Here is an 18,795-nt window from a genome sequence, read left to right as displayed (position 1 = left end):
ATAATACAAATGTAATTAGAAAGTTTGAATCAGTATAGATTATATATTTATTTTCTATTTAGTTTACTACTCTTCTAACTAAAGTATAAAAACTTTTTTGGGGGATACTATAAATTACTATCTATGAAATTGTGGGACTTTGAGTATATATCTGAACTGAGGGGACTGAGACGAGTTCAACAATACCCTACCTTTTGACCGGAGACAAAAAATAAGAAAGTTATCATACTTTTTAAGTTACCATACTTATTTAAGTCTATCATGCAGACAGCACTGTAGTTTCTAGTCCCGCCATCTTGCGGTAAAGTCTGCAAACCATTAAAAAAAAGCACTCTGAAAGGCAAGAAATTGCACGAACAGTCGAACGCCACTTCCTTTTTTTTCTTTTGTTCAAGAACTACCGTCAATCAATAACTAGTGACGTTAAACACTCGGCGGCCTGCTGGCGACTCCCCTTCAGGAGCACGAACAGTTGAACGCCACCTAGTGGAAAACTCTAAAATGACATAAAATGCATTGTGAAAGGCAAGAAATTGTAACTATGATAACTTTCTTATTTTTGTCTCTGGTCCAAAAGTAGGGTACCGTTGAACTCATCTCAGTCCCCTCAGTTCAGATATAAACTCAAAGTCCCGAAATTCCATAGATAGTAATCTATAGTACACCCCTTTTTTGATTTTAATAACTTATAAAAATTTTTTTTAAACAAATTTACAAGGCAATTTCTGAATAAAATTTAATTATTTAAAAACTAAGTATCCAACATATTGCTAATAAGAAACAAAAAGTAAAACTATATAACAAGTAATTGAAAATGATTATTTTAAATGCTACAAAATTTAAATTATTCTGCGATCATTTTATTCATATTTAACACTAAATTTATGCAGAAGATACTGGTGAGGATTTACTGTATATATGAAAGCTTTAATCTATTTTGAAATTATGAAAAAAAAATATAATTAAATCAATAGCTTTCAATGCAGTTTAACAATGCATAAGAAATTACAAAAACATCTCAAAATTTTGTTTCCAAAATATATTCAATTAGTTATCAGAAAATGAAAAAGTGTAAAAAACTAATAGATATAATAATACTATACATTTCAATAAAAGTTTAAATTATAAAAAATAAGTCTTATATTTGAAAATATACCATTAATACAATCACCATATAATGATAATTTATAAATTATATTAATAAATATATTTAAATTTCTATACGAGAAAGTTTTCATCTGTAAAAATGAACATAATAAATTTAAAACTACATGCTTGTTCTATATTTCAATTTCATATTACATAAAGATATTTTAAAATCATTGATCTGCAAGAAAAATACAGTAGACCCCCCTATAACACGGGTTCATATAACATGGATTCGTATAACACTGGCAAAAAAATTGCAATCGTGTTCGTATAACACAGTAAAACATCATCACCGACTCGTGTCGCGACAGGATTGGTCGAATCTGGACCAATAGCGGACACTGCACAAACTGTTGAGTTTAAACAAGCAGCGGACCTACTAAAAACCATTTATTATTTAACGGCCATAAAAATTATATTTATATTAATGATGTTTCCAAAGTTCAGCAAATTTTTCACAGAAAAATAACTTATCAGGAAACATGCACCTGCCGTTCGATGAGTTGCTCTGCAACAAAAACAAGCTTAAGCAATGGCATCGTCGAACGGTGCACACTCAGTAAGTAATCCTACAATTTTTTGTTTATAGCATAGTTTATATGGATTATTCCCAAAAAATTATACGTGTTTTGGAAATGTTCAGTCAAATTAGTCTAGAATCGATTAATTTTATGGAAGAAAACCTTTCAAACAGCCATAGCCCCTAAACTGCACACGTGACAGGCTGTGATTGGCTCATGTATTTAAGTGACTTGCACAACACGGATTCATATAACACGGAATGTATCTACCATGTTATAGGGGGATCTACTGTAATCACATTTTTATAAAACTTATTCAAAAATTTAAATATTCCATTAAAGCTGACTTAATCTTTGTGTAGTCATTAAAAAAACAAAAGTAGAATATTAAATGATTTATCATGCTTTCATTTAAATATATTGAATTCATATTCTTATATTAAAATAGACAAATAATGAGTATTATGAATATGACATTTGAAAAACGACAAAAGTAAAAAATTACTGTATGCATAATTTCAATAATAAACTTTTAAATCTCTCAAATTATTTAAAGAATTGTATAAAATAAAACAGTATAATAAATTTTTAATATTACTTATATATAACTTATACATTTATATTAAATTTAATATTTAAATTTACATAATTTAAAAGCTAATAACTTTGTAATAATGTTTCAAGATTATAGCTTAAACTTTCTATTATACAATCCTGTAAATATTATTCAAAAAACATTTCATAATTCTGAGTTAAGCTATTATTAATGTACTTACTTTATTTAAAATAAAGTAAGTACATTACTTTATTTTAAATAATTACAATGTTATAAATTTCAAACACTATTGCTTTGATCTCTGTTTGCTGTACGCTTCAATTTGAATATGTTATATAATTTATGCAAGTACCTTGAAATACTTTACTTATCATTCAACAATATTAAGAAAATGAAAAACACAAAGTATCATTTTACAAATTTATTACTTGTTAGTACGAAAGTTTCTTACTTCGGTCATTAAAACTATCAATGAGTTCAAGTACGTCAATAAATCAAGTCCTCATAGATTATCATTTATATCTTGAAATTCTCTATAAAAAACAGTTATTAATCATCTGAAGAATTTTATCAAGAACTCAATATTTCTCATATCATATGTAAAGTTACAAAAACAAGAGACTATTTTTAAATTATATTTATCAATAAGTATATACAGTAAAAGTTCTTTTATTTGTTACTTGATTATTCATCAGTTTCTATTAACTGTCACGACACTGGAATGTGTCACGTCTGAGAAACCATATTATAGTAAGACATCTTAGGTTTATTCCTCATTATTCTTTATTGCTTAAAAGCAATGAAGATTAGTGTAAAGTATAATAACTGTGGATGAATGAAAAGTGAAGAGAAACTGACAATAGGTGCATAACCATAATTACTCACAATGAAGTTGAAATTGTGTTATCAAACAGCATCCAATGATTTGCAGGAAGAAGTAGAGGTATCACAAATGTTACTATTATGTAAAATATACAATATTTATTTTGTAAAGACTAGGAATTCATTGAAACAAAAAACAGATTACTCATTATTTTACAAAATAAATTTAAATATGTGTTTAAACTTGAGTTAGATAATAGGTACAGATACAATTTAAAACAAAACAAGTGTCATACAGTGTATGTTGAAAATACATATTATATGCACATCTTTAAAATTGTATAAATAATTTTCAAAAATTTTCCATTAACAGTCTTCTTGTCAGATTCCTGGTCTTGACATCATTGTATAATTGAAGTTTTACTCTAAGTACAGTAGAGTAATAGCTATAGATAGTTTTTATTGATAAATATAAAGATTTTAATCACATTTTAATGAATTTATATTTGTGTGCATGTGTGTTTTATTAATAGCTTTTAATAGAAAATTATAAAATCTTACTTAGATAAACTTTTAAAATAAGAAATTTTTAATGACATACAATTATTGAAATACTTTTTCAAATTTTGTAAATTCTTCTCAAGTTGGTCATTTATTTATCTTTTTTATTTTGAAAAAGCTATTTCTCCTCATTGTCTAATTTAAAAACAGTAAGAAAATATGAAAATAACTTTGATTAATTATTTGAAGACAAAGTCCTTCCCAAAATAAGGAACCACCATTTATTGTGTTCTGGACATTACATTTTTGGCGACTGACCTTTCCTTTGAGGCTACTGGCCGCCAAACATTCCTTTAAAAAACACAAATATAAAGTAATTAAAAATATAAACATTTTTAAAAAGCAGTTACTGGTGATATACGGACGTCTTCTATTCTTCCATCATACCTTCTTGGGGTCGTTTCGGCTTTTATCTACAACGAAATAGGCGCTGGTAAAATGTAGATGAGAAAAGCTACCCCCTGGTGACGATACTTTAGAAATATTTTTGTAAATCTTCGTTCGATGGCGATAATTATGATTAATTATTTGAAGACAAATTTGTTTTTTAAAGGAATGTTTGGCGGCCGTAGCCTCAAAGGAAAGGTCAGTTGCCAAAAATGTAATGTCCAGAACACAATAAATGGTGGTTCCTTATTTTGGGAAGGACTTTGTCTTCAAATAATTAATCATAATTATCGCCATCGGACGAAGATTTACAAAAATATTTCTAAAGTATCGTCACCAGGGGGTAGCTTTTCTCATCTACATTTTACCAGCGCCTATTTCGTTGTAGATAAAAGCCGAAACGACCCCAAGAAGGTATGATGGAAGAATAGAAGACGTCCGTATATCACCAGTAACTGCTTTTTAAAAATGTTTATATTTTTAATTACTTTATATTTGTGTTTTTTAAAGGAATGTTTGGCGGCCAGTAGCCTCAAAGGAAAGGTCAGTCGCCAAAAATGTAATGTCCAGAACACAATAAATGGTGGTTCCTTATTTTGGGAAGGACTTTGTCTTCAAATAACTAATCATAATTATCGCCATCGGACGAAGATTTACAAAAATGAAAATAACTATTTCTAAGGATCCTTTTGTAAACTATATTTATAATGTAATGCTATTAGACTATGTTATGTAGAAGCAATCATTTTATGGAAGCTACAATTAAAATGAAATAACAATGATAATAATTCCATAAATATTGTCATGCCTTATGAGTAGTTCAGAATATGACAGAATGTGACAAGGGGGAGAATCCTCATGATTTGTCTCACTTCATATTTACCATTAATAAGTGTCATATCTGCTTTTTTAATGCAATGTGTCACATTTAAAATACGACTGAGATTGAAAAGTATCAGGAATGGTTCATTTAAGCTGCACGCATGCAAGAGGGTGTTGCTGTCATTTTCTTCATTGTTTAGTACAAGTTTCATCAACATCTAGCATCAATCTGTATGTCATCGTCTGCCTTTGTTTGCACTTGTTTTGTGTGTAAAGAATTTTTCTGTCAGCAATTTTTCAACATTTTAAATGTAATCAAGCAAAGAATGTGCATTAAAGTTTGTTTTTGCAACAGAAATAATGCTACATAAACACTGGAAATGTTACAAAAAGTTTTAAGACAACAGTCTATCAAAAACAAGAGTTTTTGAGTGGTACAAGATGTTCAAGAAAGACAGAGAATGTGTTGAAGATAAACCACACTCTAGAAGACTATCTACTTCAACTGATGAAAAACCCATTACTTGAGTCAGAGATTTGGTGCTCAGTGATCATCATTTAATAATTAGGGACATTATTAAACATGTTCCAGTATCAGTTGGATTTTGTCAAGCAATTTTAAAAGATCATTTGGGCTTGCAGAGCATCACTTCCTAAGTTTTCAGAAAAACATTGAATATTTTCCAAAAACAACATGTTCAAGTGACTGAGAAAATGCATTCTCAAGGCAAATCGTTCTTAAAATGCATCATTATAAGTGATGAAACATGGATCTATGTTTTTGCACCAAAATAGCTCAACAGTGAACAGTGTTTGAAAAGTGAAGTAAGACTGAAGAAAATGCATCAAAGTCAGTCAAAAATCAAGATTGTGTTGACTATTTTCTTTGATTTTCATGGTGTTATGCATCACAAATTCCTTCCAACTAGCCAAATTGTCAACAAAGAATATTATTTGAGCATTCTGTGTCATTTGTGTGAAGTAATTTGTAGAAAATGACCGATTTGTGGCAAGAAACCTCATAAATTTTGAATCACAATAATGCACCTGCTCACAATGCTCTTGTTGTTTGTGAATTTTTGGCCAAAAATTCAACAAATATGGTTCCACAAGCTCTGTATTCACTTGATATGGCACCATTTTCCTATTTCCTTGACTAAAATTTCTCTTTCATGTTCACCTGTTTGAGTCAATTGATGCCATAAAACAAAATTTGAAGGGGGTTTCATGAAAACAACTTTAAAGTATATTTCAAGGATTGAAAAAACATTCACATAAGTGCATTGCAGTGAGAGAGGATTACTTTGAAAGAGACAAAATAAATTTTAATGAATAAATTCAAATCTTGCCAATACTGTTCCCAATACTTTTTGATCACAGGGGTATACTCTTTAATAATGTATTTTAAGAACCTAAATTTATTGATACATAAAAACACTAAAAGATAGCATAACATAAAAGTATATCATACAGTTATTTTACTATTGTTAGAGACACATTATAACCTGATAAGAGCCACAGTAAAGTGATTGGCACAAACTGTTACTGTTATGGAATGCAGTTGATCTTTTCAACCATGTTTGTTTTTTTTTGTTGTTGCTTTTGTAAACCCAAATAGTGTACACACTCAGCCCCTTACAGTACCTTTCTACAGACTTGTCCATTGGCATTTTGTGCCATTTTTGTAACTACTATTTTTTTTTATCGTTAAGAAAACGGCTTTTTGTTAACATGTGGTGTTTTCAACTGTGTGCAACCTATTGCATATACCTGTTTCACAGTAAAATTAACATTTTGTTATTATGTTATATTAGTATTCCTTATATACTTTTAGTTTTTAGCAATTTGGCTAAACAGCTAAATGGATAGAAAAGAAGAAGAAAGAATTTTGAGATTATTAGAAATTGTGAAAGAAGTGAAGAATAGAGAAGAAGAAAGAAAAGATAATCCAGGTGCAATTCAAAGACATTTGTTTGCTGATGAACCAGCTATTGAAACAGTTGAGTTATTTTCCAATGATGAGGTTGAAGATAATGTAAATAAACACAGTTTCAGAGCAGTCAGGAGATGATAAAGCAGAAGTTGAAATAAAGCCTGAATATACAGAAAGGGATGGGCGAACTAAATAGGGAATTCACTGTTCTCCACATAATAGATGAACAGCTGATCACAATTAATTACATGCTTTCCAGGTGTGAAGGCACAGAAAGATGTGAATTCACCTGTTGCTGCCTGGAGGCTATTTTTTACAAATGAAATTTTGAATGACATTGTGAAGTATACAAATCAACATAAACAAAAAATATGTTCAAACTATACACAGGAAAGAGATGTGTGATATATCAAGGAGTAAAATGGAAGCTTTTATTGATATTCTCTACATGGTGGGAATTCTTAGAGTTTTGCATCTGAACTTGTTATATGATTTGCAGTCAAATGATGGAACCAGGGTAAAATTCTTTTGTAACCGCATGAATATATGAAGGTTAATGTTTTTTAACGATTAAATTTAAAACTTCACAATATTTCATACTTTATGTTAAATAAAATTTAATGTTGATGTTTAATATGTTTTCTTTTAAATGTTAAAAAAATTTCAGATATTCTTTTTGTTATGAAAATACAAAATAATCAGAAACAATGATTCTTATATTTTTAATAACCTTTTTAGAAGGTGCAAGCCATGTCTTTTAACTCGTGACACCTTGCGAGTTAAAAGACATGGCTTGATTGTCTAGGTGCATTTATTAACAAGTCAGCACAGCAAGTTTTCAATATTTTGTTTCTGTTGGATTGAACAGCTGTATACCACACAGGAATGACAGTCACAAAAGTGTATGCACACTAATCTGTATTCCAGTGCACTGAGAACAAATCAAAATCTCATTCATTCAAAAGATTGACTGGAATGTAAAACTGACCATATTTTGACTTGAGTGTCTTAAGCAGTCACATACTATCAATATTCAAATATTGAAAACTTGTCAATTATATTGATTGTCTATGAGTGCCTGAAGATCTGTTGGGATAAACAAGGTTATTTTTAATATACATAAAACCTTGATATCTTTTAGGGTGCAGAACTAGGCCAAGCACAGAATACTGTATTTACAAGTTAAGCAGTTATTTACTGTTTTAGACTTCTTAAAAATGTTTATTGAATTTTTTTGATAAATTAAATTTATTTTCAGAATATTACCAAAGAAAGAAGTATAGAGATGAGATTCTCAATGATGTTCTCTAAATCTGTTGAATGCAGTGTCTTTCATGGACTGAGAGAAACAACTTTTGAATTTGTTTGGAATGCTTTATTCAAGAATACACAAGGTGTTGAGTGGATAGATGTTGATGATTAGACATGATGAGACCAAAACATTCCTATGGACACATGCCTCTAACGTTCACTTTGTTTCAATTGAAAAATACCTTACAAATTATGGGAGCAAAATAAGTTTCTAGCAAGATATAGTGAAAATAAAACTTTTATTAATGTAATGTTATTGCCATGTAGTGTTTTATTCTGATAAAAGTGTAAATATATCATTTTATTTTAATATTTATTACATAACTGACACAATATATTTATACCATAATGCAAAAACTTTGTTGGGAGATGACAACTAATATGATATCATTTATGAAGTGAACTTTGTCATAATGTGATAATGAATGCCATGGGAAGGTGGAGAAGGGGGTTAGTAATGTGTAATTTCTAGCAATTACATTATTTATGGGTGGCTCAAAAACACTTTATACATAGATTGCATCAAACCATCCATATCTCAGGTTTTTCTTCCAAACTATTCTGCTTAGAAAATTCAGAGAAATATTTTCCTAGTCAAAACTGAAATAAAAAAATCAGTTTGCAGTTAATATGTGTTTTCAGTCTTTGCACAATGTACATACATCTGACAACAGCTTTAATCTTCCTTCTCAAATAGTAATCTGTGCAGTTATATCATGAATACAGAAAAAAATGTTTTAAACTTTAAATTTTCGTTACTTTGAATTTTGTGATTCTGTTTACATTTACAAGAAATTGACTTTTGTTGATAGGGTTATTTTGTAAAGAAGTGACTCAGCAAATGAAGACATAAATAAATACAACACCTTTATTTGTTGCTGAGAAGAATATCTATTTGAGCACAAACATTTTCAGCCCGATTAACAGGCCATCCTCAGGTCACAACTAAAATGGAACTGATACGTTCCTTACATGTAGGGTTTGGACGACCACCTTCCCAAACCTTTAAGAAATTAAATCAACGGGGAGAACAAGGGGAGAAACGTGGGTGATGGCAAGACACATACCACAGTTTGTGACGGCACGTAACGAGAAGGGACGAAAGATGTTACGAAGAAAGGACAAAAGACGACATGAAGAAGCACATCGCTCTATCAAGACGGTGGAAGACAGTTGATATTTAAATCAAAACATAGAACATAAAAATTACTTAGAAATGAGAAACGGAATAACATATAAACAAAACAACCATAAAATTAACACTTAATAAAACAAAAAGAAAAGGTATAACCCCCAATATGCTAATATTAGGTCGAGCTTTTAGTGAATTTTTTAATCAAGTATTTCTATGCTGTTGGTAGGTTCTCCCCATCTCTCTCATTTAAACATCCCTCCCGTAGCCTACTTTTATATACAGTCAAACCTGTTTTTATGCGCTCTTTTTATGTGCGATTTTTATTTGTGCGACTTGTTTTGTGCGATTTTTTTTATTTGTGCGATTTTTTTGTGTGGTATATGAAAATTTCAATCAAATTGGAACATAATTGACTCCTGTAAAATTTTTTAAAACTTTATTGGATGTTTTCTATGACATCAGCAGGTTTTTTCATTTTTTATTCAGTAAAATTTTTTTCTCATACGTTTTTTTTTTCGGTCCCCTCTCATTTTAATAGCATAAAAATCATAAATATTATGTTATATTTGAACAGATGCAGTAAGTTAGCTCCCCTCCAGCTTTAGACTGCAGGTGTGAAATTTCACGCCTTGTTAAATGAAATAACACTTCCTGCAGCTATATTTATCAAATAAAATCATTATTTAACGATTATTTTTAACTTTTTAATGTTAGATTCGTATTTAAGTGGAAATAATTAATTAATATAAAAATTAAAATTCTTAGAAGATTTTTTTCCCCATTAGGTGTTGCAGAAAAAGGCCCAAGGAGTTAAAAAAGCAATTCCTAGTTATTTCGTACGGTTTCGAGTTATTTTTTACGTGAGACTTTTTTATGCGGTCCCTATTCACCGCATAAAAAATATTTTTTTAATTGTGTTGCGAAAACTATTTTTTATAGCCACTCCTGAAGTTTCGCGTGATTTTTTTTAATGCGTTTTCTTTTATGCGGTCCCTATCCCCCGCATAAAAACAGGTTTGACTGTATCTCCATCTTCTCGGCCATCTTTGCTAAAGAGGGGGATGATATAGGTTTTATAATAGTAGCCTCATCCCATTTCACTACCAAACCTTGGACTATTTGTGACATTTGCGACAAAATTGTAGCATTGGATGCTTTCCTTACGCTATACCTATGTTCTTTTAGCCTTTTTCCCAAGCTTCTGTGACACCAATATAGTCTTTCTTACCATTTATATGGATGTTCTCATAAGGAACTTTATAGACACCCAGTTTTTCTTCTGTTCTTATACCATCTTTATCATTCCTCAATAACTTGTATAAATTGGGGGCTCTTTTTAAAATCATTCTCACTTGTTTTCTATTAGCAACTTCTTTCATGATACTATATAAATTACTATTATAAGTAAACTTCAAGCGCCTATTGGAAGTAGTATTTAAGTCTCGTTTCCTGTTGCTCTTTTCATATTTCTTAAGTAACCCCATAATAGAACTTTTCTTGTAACCTAGGGACTGGGCTACTTGCAATATCCTCTCAATTTCATTGTTTCTGTCGCCGATTCTATCACTATACAAGTAGGCTCTTCTTATCAAAGCTTGAAATGCAGCCATCTTATACTTATATGGATCCATGGACTGTGTAGGTATATATAGTGGAGAATGATTAGGTTTAATATACACACTGGTGGACAAATGATCACCCATGAACCTGATGTTAATGTCTAAGAAGTGCACATTCGAGGAACTTTTTTGTTCCAATTTTAACTTAAGGCCGTCCTTGTTATCATTGATTGTATCTAATAACTCATGTATCCTGTTATTATTCCTCCATAAAATAAGAATGTCATCCACATATCTACAGAAATGTATAACATCCTCCTTAAAATTACATAGGACTCTTCTTTCTAATTCTCTAACTACTAACTTGCAAAGAAGCCCTGAGAGGAGACTTCCCATCGGAACTCCTCTTTTCTGCCTGTATATTTGAGCACTAAGTAATTTTTATGTTCTATGTTTTGATTTAAATATCAACTGTCTTCCACCATCTTGATAGAGCGATGTGCTTCTTCGTGTCGTCTTTTGTCCTTTCTTTGTAACATCTTTCATTCCTTCTCGTTACGTGCTGTCAGAAACTGTGGTATGTGTCTTGCCATCACCCACGTTTCTCCCCTTACTCCACTCCCTTGTTCTCCCCCGTTGATTTATTTTCTTAACAGTTTGGGAAGGTGGTTGTCCAAACCCTGCATGTAAGGAATGTATCAGTTCCATTTTAGTTGTGACCTGAAGATGGCCTGTTAATAGGGCTGAAAATGTTTGTGCTCAAATAGATATTCTTCTCAGCAACAAATAAAGGTGTTGTATTTATTTATGTGTTTATTTGCTGAGCACTTTTAAGGTTATACCCTTTTTAGGTTTGGTTTATTTTATAAACAGTAAAAAATAATAAATTTTTCTTAACAATAATGATTTATTACAAAAAGCTCTATCCAAGAATACCCAAATCAACCCTTGTTTCTATATACAAATTCATAGTTAATCCCAGTTGGCCAAATTTCTTGTATTCTGGTTGATGGTAATGCCACAAACTGATTCTTTATATCAGCTTTAACTAGAAAATGCTCCTCTGAATCTCTTACAACAAATGGTGGTCAAGAAAAGCATGTTTGGTACAATCTGTATGAGAATACATAAAACATATTAAAAATGGACTACATAATAAAAAACATAGCTGATCAATTAAAAATTAAATATACATTTATAAGGCATTAATTTTAAAATAAACTTACCCTAAATATTCTTTATATATTATCTCATATAATTTTATAATAATAATTTTCTAAATTGTTAAATTACAATAAAACAATTACAACATTTAAAATGCCATTGTATTTTCAGATTGTTTCACTTATGAACAGAGTAATGATATTTTTATAATCATTTACTAAATAATTTCTTCTTCACGTTCACACAAATTATTCGTTTTAAGGAATAACTTTTCAAATGGGCTTTCACCAGAAATACACACAAAAGTAAAGAACAAATTGTTTTGCAAGTACAGTAGAGCATCGATTATCCGACTTAATTGGGAACTGGGGTTGGTCGAATAACCGAAAAGTATGAAAAAAAATACATTATTAGTATAGTGTATTAGGCCTGGTTTAAATACTAGCCTCCCTTTCATGGTCGAGCAAGTGCTGCCAGCTAAAACATGCAAAAATTTAGCAAAAATAATATTAAAGTAGCCAAGACATAACCAAATATTGTAGCGCCACATCACTAGCGGACATTTGAATTTGCTGACTAGAACGTGGTCGGTTAACCGATAAGTCGGTTAATCGATGTTCTACTGTACCATTAAAAAGGGTCAGTTGGTATGTGCCTTTAATCTATTCTAAAGTGAAACCATTTATAAATACAATAAATGCTTTAAATATAATTATTTTAACTTAGTAATAGTTAGTAATAAAGGTAATCGTTATTTACTTTCTCTAAATTTAATCTAAAGAATTATTATTAAAAATTGTATTTATAAAACATAAAACAGCATTATATTGTTTTATTCTTTATAAATACAATTTTTTTACAATTTAAATACAAATATAATTTTTTAAATTAATTAGCATCAATAAATAATATCATTTATAAATTAAAAATTACTATCATTCATTTAAAATATTTACTTAAATAAATATGATCCTAAATCGTGATGAATACATTCACATTCTGGAAAAAATTCAAGAGCTTGCTTGTAACAATGAAACAAATCATCCCACTTCTCACAATGTTCAAGATACTTAGCATGTTTCTCTATAACAAAACAAAATTTTTATTCCATTAACTATGAATAATATATTTACACAATATATAAACCACAAAACAGATATATTTACATATGAAAAATAATGAAATAAACTATAATTTTAATTATCATTTAAATGCATAGTAATTGTAACAATCTTAAGATGTATTATTGAAGTTATTTTCATATAATTATTATATTTATATGCTGAGTAATATATCTTCATTTTTAAAAACTGCTAGTAGTCTAATATTTTAATGAAATTTAAATATTCCAATAATCATATTTTATAGATCTAATAATATTAAATACTAAACAAAATATGAATTCATTAAATTTGTAAACAAAAATCATTTTTACTTTCCAATGTTTGTCATGTAAACGCTATTAGAATTATTGTCATACCATTGTCTGGATTAACTGATGCCTATTGTTCTCACCCTTAAAAGTAGTAATAAACAAGTTTGCTGATAGGTGTGCTGCAATTGTTTGGGCTCTTGGTTTGTTTATTTCTTATGAGAAAAGCATTGTATCCATGTAAAATAAATGTTATAATATCAGTAATTGCATAAGCAACTGTATTTTATAGAGCTAATCTTCCTATAAATATTATTATTTAATAAAAATTTGGTAAAATAAATGAATAAAAACTAATAATACATAAAATGCAAAATAATAATATAATAATAAAATGCATAATACACATCTAAGCACACTGCTGTAACTAGTAATCATGTTACTAAGTGGGTAAATTCCCATTAAATTTAATGGAAAATTGAAAGTTTGTGGTAAATTTTGTGAGAAGTACATAGTTTTTTGGAGACCAATTTTTATATTTGTATAATATTGTGTTAAAGATACTAAGATGACGAGTCTAACAATATCAAGCCAAGCTCAAGCCCAATAATATGCCACATTTAGTGTGAAATTGTTCAAATTTAGTAGGAACTGGTGTTTTAACTAGTGGGAAGATTGCCTATGATTTGGCAACAGTGCAAATAATACTGAAGTGTTGACTAGTGTCAGACTGGGATGTATCAAACTCGCAAATGGCTGGATTATTGAGATTGAAGTGTATACGCACAATCTCTAATATATATATAGTGTTTTTAGATATATATTTTTTTATTAATAAATTAAAATGGATGTGAATAGCTATTTCAAATTTGTATGAATTTTCTTCTAATTTGAAAATGTGTCTTTTATCTATGTTTATCCAATATAAGAGGGGCAAGAGCCCAAAACACTATCAGCACCTAAACAGCAGAATAAAGATGGATGTAAAGCCTGATGTCTATTGAAGGCACTTCATTGTGCAATATGGATAAATAAATTAAAAACTATAACATAGATAAACATTTAAAATATCCATAGCAGTATATTAAAATTAATGTAAAATAAAATTTTACAATTCTTAACTGCAAAAAATGTTATTTTATATTTTATAAATAGAAGAGGTAAATTTCAATTATTAAATCAGTTTTACAGTCTATATTATTCTGAAAAACCTCAAGTGAGGTGACATTTAATGATAGAGAAGCTGTGCAGGCCCTGGATATAGAATCATTGGAAGCGTTATACAATATTTTGGTGTGTAACATCCATGAGCTAAACCATGTGAGGTTGGTGCTCTGTAAAGCGCATGCACGAATGCCTGTAACCTGGTTGCTTTACATAATTCAAATATTTTGGCCGTGGAAGCTGTCCTGTATTCGACAATACAGCGCTTCCGTCGAGAATATGCACATACAAATTTATATTTGAATATACAATAGCAATCTTATCATTTTTTTTCACATGTAGTATAGAAATTTGTAATAAGATACATAATGCAATTATAATAAATTATTATATTTAATTAATTCAAAGTATTTTAAAATATGAAAATAATCACACAATATGTGTTTATATTTTAGAAAATACAAGGGAAGCAGTGCTTCCACAGCTTCCATGGATGGCACACCACTGTAAGTAACATATATAATTAAGCAAGAAATATAATGGCACAAATAATAGTTTATTTTACTTGATAGAATAAATTTTATTTAATTTTAAAAAAGTATAAAAAGTAAAATTTAGTACATAGAGTTTGAGACATTGATCAATAATGAAGCTACTATGTTTATATAAGAATATGATTTAGCTTCATAGATTCAGTATTGAATAATGATGAAAACAAAACTGATAAAATTTTTATCATTACCGAAAAAACTTGAATGAAATCAAAAACTACATGCAACTCATATTGACATTAAATGTGTTTATAAACTGCAAATCATATAATTCAGATACCGAATTTCAATATACTTTTAATGCTTTTGTGAAATGTCATTATAGAATGCTTTTAAATTTTATATTAATTTTTGTTTTTGGTAAATTTGTTTTAGAATCATCAATAAACTATTTAAATTGATCATGTTTTTGCAAAGTTATCCAATATACAGTAGAGCATCGATTATCCGACTTAATTGGGAACTGGGGTTGGTCGGATAACCGAAAAGTATGAAAAAATACATTATTAGTATAGTGTATTAGGCCTGGTTTAAATACTAGCCTCCCATTCACGGTCGAGCCAGTGCTGCCAGCTAAAACATGCAAAAATTTCACAAAAATAAGATTAAAGTAGCCAAGACATAACCAAATATTGTAGCGCCACATCACTAGTGGACATTTGAATTTGCCAACTAGAATGCGGTCGGTTAATTGGGGGTCGGATAATCGACGCTCTACTGTATTATCATTTAAAACTTTAATTTATAAATTTTATTACTATAATGGTTATAGACAGCTATACAAATGTATGAAGGAATTTTGTAAAATATTTAATTTTTACAAAATTCCTTCTTTTATTTACTTAATCTTATAATATAATCGAGATGGGTCAATTATAATAATAATAAGTGAAGAGCCCAAACAGTTAGGAGTTGAAAGTTGAAATTTGGTACACAGTTAGGGTACATCATGAGAATGTACTACACTAAGAAGGGATTTTTTAAAATTTCCCTACAAGGGAGAGAATTATCCCGAAGAACTCGGCTTCTACTCTACTATTTTAGATGCAGCTTTTTGCATTTTTGCAGGAAATCGTACATATTTTTAGCCCCATCTAAAACTTCTCTAATTAGTCTACGAAGACAAGAGGACCTAATTCTTGCACCCGGTGAAAACGGTTAAGATCAGCTATAAACTAATAATCTTAACCTTTGCTATTGTTACATTTCGTCCGAGCAATGCTGGACTCGTCGGCTAGTAAATAACATAAGAATATCGGGGATACTATAGATTACCACCTATGGAATTTCGGATCTTTGGGTATATATCTGAACTCAGAAGACCGAGTTGAGTTCAACGATACCCTACTTTTGGACCAGAGACGAAAAATAAAAAAGTTATTATACTTTTTTCCAGCGATCGTGCAATGATAGGGAGTTGTGTCGCTCTCTCCGCTGAGTCGGCCTTGCTATCGTAATCGGGAGTTGTGTCGCTTGCCATTAAAATTGCCTTTAGTAGACGTTTCCCCCCTTTTTTTACTTTGTTCAAGAACTACCGTGAATCAATAACTAGTGACGTTTAGCATATGGCGGCCTGCCGGCAGCTCCCCTCCGGGAGGTCAGTCAGGAGCACGAACAGTGGGAATGGCCACCATGTTCGCTGCCATAAGAAACATTAACCGAAATGGCAATCGCATGATAATCGAAAGTCGCGTCGTTCTCTCTGCTCTCGTATCACGTGTTTAACCCTGATGACCGTAGTCCGACGTCATGGTTTGCAGACTTTACCGCAAGATGGTAGTACTAGCAACTATGGTGCCGTCTTCATGAGAGCATTAAAAAAGTATGGTAACTTAAAAAGTATGATAACTTTTTTATTTTTCGTCTCCAGTCCAAAAATAGGGTACCGTTGAACTCGTCTCGGTCTCCCGAGTTCAAATATATAATCAAAGTCCTGAAATTTCATAGGTGGTAATCTATAGTACATCCAGAATATCATTTGTTTTATTGCCACTATTAATCCGAAAGTTGCATCCGAATGCATACGGCAATAAAAAAAATACGAGAGCATCTCACAGCAGGCAAATTTATTATTTTTTAAGCAACGTTAAATCTTTTGCATTATTTATTCAAGCCTTCATTTGCAATTTTATTGATCAATTGATAAATTGATCTAATCATAATCAATATCGTATCAGTTGGTATTGATTAATGATTAATGATTAATGATTAATCATTAATGATTAATGACGATGATAACGATCAAACATTGTCCCATTTAAATATACTATTTGAGTATGTAAACTTTATTATTCTTACCTACAGCAAAAACAAAATCAGATTTCAAATCATCTTTTAAACTTGGATTAATTTTAAGAATGATCAACATATGAGCCAATGCTCTGCCATATTCTCTTTGTTTAAGACAACAATTTGCTCTTTCCTGTGATCTTTGCAACAACTGAAGTTGTTTACTTTTAGTGGATGATATATGGACTGTCATCTTGATAAGTTGCAACTTTCCTTTCAAAGCAACAGAATAAATAAATAAATAAATTGCACATTAAATCGGTTCTTAAGCTAAATTCTTAATATATTACACGTCAACTTACTTGTAAGCTATAATATACGATCCTTTACTTTACATTCGACATGTATTGCCCACGTTTTTTTATAAAATCTTCGATTACAACAATTCAAATTTGATTACTTTTACGTCATACAGATGGCGCCACACATAATATTAAAATAAACAGTCGTATAATGTAAAATTGATTATTATAAATAATTTACATATAAAATTAGGTATTAAATCGTATTCCTACATTGACAAACGTTTAAAAAAAACTCCAAAATTTTAAATTTATTGTAATTAAAAGTAAAAGCTTTATAAATTTTAAACAGTGCCATCTATTGAATTCTTTACTAAATACTTCGAATAATTAAGTAATTTTTATTTATTAGCTATAGTATTTATTAGTATAAAATTATTAAGTTTAATTGCGAGTTTAATAATAATTGTAAATTTATATTACCGTAAATGACATAATTGAAATTTTATTTTTATCTATCATATGACTAAACAATAAGAAATTTTAATATAAGGTTATTATTATTTATATCTTCGAAAAGAGAAAAGATAATATTATATTAAAGTTATTTATCGCTTTAATTTAGAAGATTAACGATAAAATAGAACGATCAAACACGAGCTCATCATGATGAGGTCGGTTAGAGGCAGGCTGTACATAGTGGTAGCGTGGCCGAGTGGTCTAAGGCGCTGGTTTTAGGCACCAGTCTCTCTGAGGCGTGGGTTCGAATCCCACCGCTGCCAGTTACATTTTTTTCTTGTAATTTTTTCGTTTAAAACAACACTTTTGGCATAAAAATTAGAGAAAGATTTTTATTTTTATTTAAAATTTATTTTTCGATAAAGTAAATTCTTTCTATTTAAAAAAAATGCTAGAGAGCATAAATTAGATAATTTTATTAACAAAAAACTTTTTAATTATAATAAAAATATTCATTTAACAGTGTTTAGTTAATTGTTTAACATAAAAATATTTACAAAAACGACTGAAATTAAAAATGACACTTCATTTGATTCAGTGTAACATGATATTACTCAGATAATTATTAAGTATGAGATATAATTCTGATATACAAGTTTTGTTTTTTAACAGATGACAGATGTTAAATTATTTAATATTTTTTCTAGTAAATAGGTTTATAAGGGAAAAAATTGTGCAGAAAATTTTTAATTTTATTCATAAATTCATTAATAATTTTAAAATATTTAAGATATTGGT

At 29.6% G+C, this 18,795-nt stretch overlaps 1 protein-coding gene and 1 non-coding gene across 4 annotated transcripts in view; one reads left to right on the top strand and one right to left on the bottom strand.

Annotated features, from left to right (window-relative positions):
* LOC136975161 (protein arginine N-methyltransferase 9-like) overlaps window positions 1–17,704 on the bottom strand; it is a 40,988-nt gene extending 23,284 nt beyond the window's left edge. For 2 of the 3 annotated variants that reach the window (XM_067270199.1, XM_067270201.1), the window contains exons 1-3: window positions 17,599–17,704; window positions 17,306–17,509; window positions 12,877–13,003 (exon numbers count right to left, since the gene is read on the bottom strand). In XM_067270199.1, the coding sequence (XP_067126300.1) occupies window positions 12,877–13,003; window positions 17,306–17,489 (311 nt within the window). In that variant the 5' untranslated portion in view covers window positions 17,490–17,509; window positions 17,599–17,704. Of the gene's footprint in view, window positions 1–2,677; window positions 2,736–12,876; window positions 13,004–17,305; window positions 17,510–17,598 lie in introns of those variants that run through there. The other variant, XM_067270200.1, reaches the window with a different exon arrangement.
* A 535-nt stretch (window positions 17,705–18,239) lies between these two features.
* Window positions 18,240–18,320, top strand: TRNAL-UAG (transfer RNA leucine (anticodon UAG)). Its single transcript has one exon. It is a non-coding gene; the product is annotated as a tRNA-Leu (tRNA).
* Window positions 18,321–18,795: the final 475 nt, after the last annotated feature.

The sequence above is a fragment of the Centruroides vittatus genome, unplaced genomic scaffold (genome assembly GCF_030686945.1).
Source record: "Centruroides vittatus isolate TY-2023 unplaced genomic scaffold, ASM3068694v2 contig_364, whole genome shotgun sequence".
Classification (NCBI taxonomy): domain Eukaryota; kingdom Metazoa; phylum Arthropoda; class Arachnida; order Scorpiones; family Buthidae; genus Centruroides; species Centruroides vittatus.
The sequence above is the reverse complement of the archived record's forward strand: the minus strand, read 5'-3'. Positions and strand labels throughout refer to the sequence as shown.